This window comes from Nelumbo nucifera, chromosome 4 (genome assembly GCF_055504915.1).
Source record: "Nelumbo nucifera cultivar China Antique chromosome 4, China Antique-T2T, whole genome shotgun sequence".
Classification (NCBI taxonomy): Eukaryota; Viridiplantae; Streptophyta; class Magnoliopsida; order Proteales; family Nelumbonaceae; genus Nelumbo; species Nelumbo nucifera.
The window spans coordinates 73,349,132-73,357,576 of NC_142652.1; the positions used below are offsets into that span (position 1 = coordinate 73,349,132).

At 34.7% G+C, this 8,445-nt stretch overlaps 1 protein-coding gene across 2 annotated transcripts; it reads left to right on the plus strand.

Annotated features, from left to right (window-relative positions):
* Positions 1-257: 257 nt before the first annotated feature.
* LOC104611271 (alkaline/neutral invertase A, mitochondrial-like) lies at positions 258-7,601 on the plus strand. 2 transcript variants are annotated; one of them, XM_010278256.2, is made up of 6 exons: positions 258-1,354; positions 2,176-2,341; positions 2,523-2,734; positions 5,585-6,078; positions 6,176-6,224; positions 7,143-7,601. In XM_010278256.2, exons 1-6 carry the CDS (start codon positions 608-610, stop codon positions 7,467-7,469), a joined length of 1,995 nt encoding a protein of 664 aa, XP_010276558.1. In that variant the 5' UTR covers positions 258-607; the 3' UTR covers positions 7,470-7,601. The 2 variants fall into 2 exon arrangements, with proteins under 2 accessions (XP_010276558.1, XP_088758703.1); XM_088902577.1 differs by lacking the exon at positions 6,176-6,224 and having other exon boundaries at positions 260-1,354.
* The last annotated feature ends 844 nt before the right edge of the window (positions 7,602-8,445 follow it).

Below are 8,445 nucleotides of genomic sequence, written 5' to 3' on the forward strand. Positions count from 1 at the left end.
AAAAGTAGTAACCAATTATGTGGGATTTCATTAAATTTCATGGCGGTCATGACTGGTCAAAACCTCAGGTATCATAGATTTTCCCGATTTATAATTATGTCCGTCGCATTTATCGGTGCCACTCTTAAATCTCCTACCAGCCAAATAGTACCCAAAGGAGGGTATTTTAGTCATAATCCCGCTACGATTCTGATATGTTCCTTATTTGGTGGGGTACTTTTCTAATTAAAATAAATTAAATTTCATTCCCTCCTCTTGTTGTTGTCAAAATAAAACAATAGAGAGGGGGAGAGAGAGAGAGAGAAATGCGGTATATGTCTTCGAACCTTCCCTCCTCTCTGCAACATTCCCTTCTCCATCCATATCAAACGCCATTTCTTTAATACTTAAAATCTTCCTTTGCTTTTGAATCTCCATTTTCCTTTTCTAATCTTACATCTTTCCCATATCTTGCTCTATTTTTTTTTTTTCAATTTTTCAAGACAAGCAAAGTTGTATATAAAATTAATTAATCGAATTTATCTTAGAAACTTGTATGTATTGAATTAGATTCCTAATTTCAATTTTTTGTTGCACGAGTCCAAGTGGTTCCATTAGAATATCCACCATGATGCCTTGTTTTAGAATCCTATCAGCATTCTTTGGATTGCTACCACCAAAATGCCATCAATCAGTCGTCAATAATTTATCTAATTTTCAATACAAATTAATACAAGACCGTCATCTACATCATCATCTTTGTCCAATTTTTGGTTTTAAACGTGCCATCGTTCCAAATCAGAGACCATTTCATGTTCCTGATTCGAGTTGGGGTCAATCAAGGGTTTTGTCTAATTATTGTGATGTTGGTAAAGACAGAGGCACTTCTATCATTTCTAATGTTGCTTCTGACATCCAGCAACCTACTTCCGTTGAGTGTCATGCTAATGATAAGAAATTAGACAATATATACATTCAAGGTGAAATCAACAAGAAGCCTCCTATTGTTGAAAGGATTGAAAGTGTTGATGTAGGCAAAGGACAGAAAGAAGTACAACCTCCAATAAGAGGAGATAGTTGTTTAAATGTAAATATAGGGAGTTCAGAAGATTTGAAGCAGGCTGCTAAGGTTTCAACATGCATAACTGAGACCTCGGAGATTGAAAAAGAGGCATGGAAGTTGATGCAGAATGCGGTTGTCTATTATTGTGGAAGACCAGTCGGGACTGTTGCCGCCAATGATCCTACCGATGAGCAACCGATCAATTACGACCAGGTATTCATTCGTGATTTTGTCCCGTCCGCGCTTGCCTTCTTGCTTCAAGGAGAAGGAGAGATCGTTAGAAATTTTCTTCTCCATACTTTGCAATTGCAGGTGATAATACAATTTTTTTTCTATTAGATTTCTTGCATTGTATTGGAGTTATCAAAGAATTAATTTTGCAGCTATTCTAAAGAAATTTCCAACTAAGAGGGTTTCACATGGATTATATTGGCCATTTCCCTTAGGCTACTTTTCTTTTAACGTAAAAATGATCAGAGAAATTCAAATATTTAAGCTATCTTTTCATCCCTTCCTACCACAGAAATGTTGTTCCATGCCATTTACACCAAAACAAATTAGAAAGGGTGAAAAATAGGATTTTGCTATAAATGGTGGAAACAGTAGCTGAAGCATTTCAGCTTAGAAAGTTGTGTTCATTTACAAAGGAATAGATTCTACCTCAAATGTATAAGCAAAAGGCTTATACTGATATTTGATTTGTTGTTAAGTTATAATATATTTAAGATGGGCTTTCTTGTGTTCCAATTCAGTTTGCATGTATTCCTTTTATTGGGGTTATCATTTCCTCACATGTTATAAGTACTGCATTTGGTTTACTTCCCATAGTAAATGTAGGGTTAGTATATATTTGGTAAACGGATGAGATTTTATATTAATGTTACTTTCTAATTTCTGTAGTTACCAATAGTCTTTCGTTTTCTTATTATATTCTTTATGTGACAATTTTATTTTTGGTGTGTGCATGAGAGTTACATTTCTCATTGCATGAAAATAATGAGCCTTCTCTATTCTTGTTTGTTGGTAGTGTTGGTTAGAATTTTTGATCATGTGGAAGAGCACTTGCACAATTTATTACTTTTAAGCTTTCAATTTCCAAATTTTAAATGTTGTCATATTATATTTGTACTTAGAGTTGGGAGAAAACTGTGGATTGCTACAGCCCAGGGCAAGGGTTGATGCCAGCAAGTTTTAAGGTTACAACTGTAAACCTTGATTCTAATACTAGAGAATTTGAGGAAGTTCTAGATCCAGATTTTGGTGAGTCAGCTATTGGACGTGTTGCCCCAGTTGATTCCGGTAAGTGTTTTATGGTATAAACTATAAAGACAATACATATTGTTACTTACATGATCTTCGGGAGTTAGAATTTTGTATTGTTACTACTTTCACCAATATATGCTAACATCAATGGGGGTTTGGACTCTAATTTTTGTTTCTTTGTTCTTCTTGATTTTTTTTCTTTTGATTGCTTTGATAGGGCTATGGTGGATTATCTTGTTAAGAGCTTATGGAAGGATCACAGGTGATTATTCATTGCAAGAAAGGGCTGACGCACAAACCGGCATAAAATTAATTCTAAATTTGTGTTTGACGGATGGGTTTGACATGTTCCCTTCTTTATTAGTCACGGATGCCTCCTGCATGGTAGATCGTCGATTGGGTATTCATGGCCACCCCCTTGAGATCCAAGTAAGTTGGGTTTACTCAGTATAGACCGTACAAGTTATCCCTTTTGTATATTTTAGCTTTTAATTATAGCAGGCTTATGTGCGTGTGTGGACCATACAAGTTATCCCTTGCTTTAGGTTAGTTCTTTTTTCAAGAAAGTGACGATGGTTTCTTTTCAACTAAGTTGAATGCCTGCCTTTTCCCTCCTTTTCTCCATTTACAATTGTCAATAGGTTATCTTCTGATATGTTGATTTGTACTCTATAAACTCTTCTATATGGCTTAGGTCATTTTTTGGTGGTTTTAGTGACTAGTATATTTATTCTAGGAATGGTAATTGGAAGATTGGCAAGTAGGGAATTGAACACAAACAATATGTTAAGCACAATGAGTTATCATCACCTAGATAACAATTTAGCCTACCTCAAATACCTTGTAACGATTGCCATGGTACAGAAAAAAAGCATTTATTCATGATGCCTTAAATGGACTATGGGTCATAGTTTATTGTAATATTATTGAGCTCTAGAGCCATGAATTATCTATCTAGTCCCTATCATTTTGTTGTTTGTTGGGCCGTATATATATAAAGGGTTCTCTTACCACATAGCTCACATGTGCCTCCCCCTCCTCTCCTTTTTCGTACATGTGCATATTTATTTTTAAATTATATCATTAGAAATATAACAAGTCATCAAAATTAAAATTCACATGGGTCTTTATTGCCTCTCATAAATCCATATTTACTCTCTAATAAGACCATTCTTCTCTCTCTCTCTCTCTCACACACACACACACCTTAATAGTCAATATTTGTAACATCTCCCCTCCCCCATTAAATCCCTCTTTTCCTCTTAAATCTCTTTTAATCCTTTTGATTCTATCTAATAAAGTAGGGGTGTTAAATAGATGGATTGGGTTAAATTAAGGGCCAACCTAAATATGAACCCTAGCTTTGACCCAAACTAATGTCAAAACCCAAATTTGCCCACCAATACATGGGGCGAACCAATTTTCTTCTTATATAAAAGTATAAAGAGACCATTTCTCCTTTCCATGGGTTATTAGGTTTTTCTTTATTTTTTATTAATTTAATATAGACATTTTTTCATGGATTATTTTTGTTCAATAATAAAATGTAGTAAAGAAAGCACTTAACATGAGCATTTGGTTATTTTTGTCGATTCAATTTTGAAATTACTCTTTTAACTTGGTTATTGTTCTCATGCTAAGCATACTTTTTGGCTTTATAGAACTACAACAAGGGGTAATCCATACACCAAACCCTTAACCCCCAAACTTGATGGTAGCAGGATTTGATACAGGTCTCTGCTACAACTAGCCAAAGAATCTATTAACTAAACTAAAGCCACCATCAGTTGGTTCTCATACTAAATGTGTGTTTGTGTGTGTGTAAGTTTAAAGCTCAGTAACTAAAAAGGAAAAGAAAATTAGTTTTTCTGTTATTTTATACGTAAAGAACTAGAAATATATAAAATCTTTGGTGAATCACTAGCTTACATGTGCCCTTATCACCTTGTTGTTTGTTGGGTTGTAATCTCTCTCTCTCTCTCTCTCTCTCTATCCATCTATATATATATAGATATATATAATATATATATAAAGCAAGGGAGGTGAGGGATTCTCTTACCACATAGCTTACATGTGCCTCCCCTCCCCTCCCTTCTCCCATATGTGCATACTTATTTTTAAATGAAATTATTAAAAATATAACAAGTCATCAAAATTAAAACTCGCACGAGTCTTCATTGTCTCTTATAAAATCCATATTTACTCTCTAATAAGATCATTCTTAAGCCTTTCTCTTTCTCCCCCTTAATAGTCAATGTTTGTAACATCTCCCCTCCCCATTAAATCCCTTTCTCCCTCTTAAATCTCTCTTAATCCCTTTGGGTCTTTGTAATAAATTACGGGATGTAAATTAGATGAAAGGGGTTAGGTTAAGAACTAATCTAAACATGAACCCTAGCTTGGGCCCAAACTAATGTCTAAACCCAGTGCCTACCCAATACATGGAGTCAACCAATCTTCTTATATAAAAGTCTTAAGAACTCTTATAATATATAAGCTATATAAAGGAATAATTTTGAAGCTTAATAACTAAAAAGGAAAGATAATTTTTCTACTATTTTATATGTAATGAACTAGAAATATATAAAAAAAAATTGGTAATTTTCTATTACTTCATTTATCCCTTAAAAATGCATCCTTAAATAGCAACCCATGCATCACACGGGTTACTGCTAGTAATGTTATAAAAGCATATACAATCTTTCCATGACAATCTCCAATTACTCCTCCTCCACCTTCTCCAAGAAGTAACCTTCCAGTAGCATAATCATAATTAAGAAAAATGTTGGAAAATACATTGGTGTAGTTTGATATCATTAATGCCCATGCATCTTTCTTTGTGGATGACTTGAATGCATAACAAAAAAAGCATTCTTATAAAAAGGAACAGGTATTCTATTGCTAAGATGACCTTAGTGATACATGTGTTTTGAACAAACTATCCCCTTCCTTTTAACTTAAAACTATAGGATTCACCATGACCTAGTATGAAATATGGCACACATAATGGAAACAAGTAAACAAAAGAGAGAGACTTTGGACTCCTGGTTGAAGTGATAAGAAATCCCACATTTTTACAGTTTGGAGAGAAGTTGGCTGGTATCTAATTTTTATTGGGTGTGGCTTAAGGAACTCATCATATAGCGGTTTTTTTTTTTTTTGTTAAATATGGGGTACCCTAATGTACATAAACATAGGAGTTGCTTGATTACTTCTTTCTTGGTCTCGTTTTGTTGTTTCCAACTTTTTTACATTGATTACATTTTGGCTTTTTGTTAGGCATTGTTCTATTCAGCTCTAAGGTTTTCCCGGGAAATGCTAATTGTCAATGATGAATCTAAGAATCTAGTGACTGCTATTAATAACAGACTCCGTGCATTGTCATTTCACATTAGAGAGTATTACTGGGTGGATAGGAAGAAGATTAATGAGATATATCGTTACAAGACAGAGGAATACTCTACAAATGCCATTAACAAGTTCAATATCTATCCTGACCAAGTTCCCTCTTGGCTAGTAGACTGGATTCCCGAGAACGGTGGTTATCTTATAGGCAATTTGCAGCCAGCTCACATGGATTTTAGGCTCTTTACACTTGGAAACCTTTGGTCCATTATTTCATCTTTGGCCACTCCAAAACAGAATGAGGGTATATTGACTCTAATTGAAGACAAATGGGTTGATCTTATGGGGCATATGCCTCTTAAGATATGTTACCCTGCTTTGGAGTATGATGAGTGGCGCTTAATCACGGGTAGTGACCCAAAGAATACGTGAGTTACCTTTTTAGCTAACTATGTATTGGATATTGCTTAATTGTGCAACTAGTTGAAGATACTTAATTTCCTTTTTATGTATTGGCTTTTATAGCCCTTGGTCATATCATAATGGTGGATCATGGCCAACACTTTTGTGGCAGGTATGTCATCATCGCATTTCTCTGTCTTATTCCATCTATATGGGGTTGGTTACGTGAACCCAATTTCTTCATTCTATTATATTTACTACCATATCCATTATTAAATTATGGGCCCTTAACCATTTCTCACTAATTCGGCCCATGTCCTTCTTACCTAGTTGTTCTAGCCCCTTCAATTTGTAACATAACTTTTCCTATCTTATCACATATTAGAAATATTCCTGGATTTTTCCATAGTTCATTTTTGATACCATCATTTCTAGTTTTCTCTCTCATCCATCTTAACATTTGCATTTCTGAACCCATTATTCAATAATGCATGATTTGACTACTTTAACCAAGGGGGCAATCTAAAATGTGAATTGTTTTTCTTGTTGTTGGTTCCAAAATCAAATCAAACCCATTTGATTTGAAAACAAATTGTTTCTCAAAATAAAAACACAAAAAACATGTTCTTGAATCTGGTTTCAAAAACATATTTTCATATGATTATTGAAATTCATGTTCCATAAATCATATAATATCTATACTAATGTTTTTGTTTTAAAAACCAATATTTTGTTGGTTCCAAAAACATGTATTGCGTTCTGAAACAAAACCAACTTGTTTTTTCTTTTGGAAACAAAAATAGAGTCCAATATTTTGTTGGTTCCAAAAACATGTATTGTATTATGAAACAAAACCAACTTGTTTTTCCTTTTGGAAACGAAAATAGAATTCAAGAACATGTTTTTTTTTACTGATGTGGCAATTCCAAAAACATTCATGTTGTAGAATGCCCTCCAAATTGGGTGGATATTCATGCATGTTTGCCTTTTGGGATGGTACTTGTGTGTGCATGGGGGGGGGGGGGGCATAAGTTGTTGTTGCACGGTTTTGGCTATTCTTCTCTAACCTTATTTCTTTATGATATTATAGTTGACATTGGCTTGTATCAAGATGGGAAAGCCAGAATTGGCAAGAAAAGCAATTACTTTAGCAGAGAGGAAGCTCTCAGTGGACCAGTGGCCTGAATATTATGACACTTATAGTGGAAGGTTCATTGGGAAGCAATCACGACTCTTTCAAACATGGACGATTGCTGGGTACTTAACATCCAAAATGCTATTGAATAATCCAGAGAAGGCATCCATGTTGTTATTGGATGAGGACTATGAGCTTTTAGAGACTTGTGCTTGTGCATCAATCCAGGGTGGACGCAAAAAGTGCTCACTTGGGGCAGCCAGATCACTTGTTTTTCAATAAGCAATTCTAATCTTTCCAAGGTTCTATCTTTTCTATTGTACAGTGTAATGTCAGGGAACTAATAAGGAGAAAAACAGGTCTTTCAATATGGCTGACTAAATAAACACATTTAACCTTCCTTTTTTTTGGGTCAATCGGGCTTCAAAGCATTTTTATATATAAGCATTTTTCCATTTGAGAGCACATTTACTACAATCAATAATGACTTATTTTGTTACAAAATGAAAACTTCTCCCATTTTGACTTGAAAATAATAGGGTAAAATAATGTGCTTTGGGGCTAGTGACACTTAGCCCCCAAACTTTCATTTGTGATATAGAGCCACTCAATAGTTTGTACTTTCAAATTCCAACACTTTGCTTAGTCTTAACCTTTTATAAAACCATTTTGCCTTATTTAGAGAAAGAGATTGGTTGTAAAGTTCATCCAATTGGTGCATTGGATGAATTGTCCCAGTGGTGGTGTGGTTTCGAATCCTGCTATCATTATCTTTGTAAGAAAAAGAATTGTGTGCTTAGTTGAGGATGTTGATGTAATGTTTGTACTTCTCACTTAAAAGAGTAATTAATGCCAAAACATGAGAGTATTAAAATCTAGAAGTACAAGGTAGCTTTATGTAGCAAATGAAAGTTCAGGCCCCCCAAAATACAAGCTATATCTCCTAGCAAAAAACTCCGTACACATCCAACCACACATCAGGAATATCTCATGTATGTGTGTCTTAAATTCGTAAGGAGATGTTTCCAACGTATGGATGGATGCATGTACTTATAGTGTGCAAAATTTTGCTTGCAAGCAAGGATTTTAAAACTGAGCCAGACAACGAACCATTCAGGGGTCTAGTTCCCGAGTTGAGTGGTCTGACCATTTGAACCGAATAGACGACCCATTTTGACAAAAAAAGGCCAAAAATTGTTGTTTGGGTCGACGGTTCGAATGGTTCAACCGCCCAGGTCAGTAGTTCATTGACCAAATC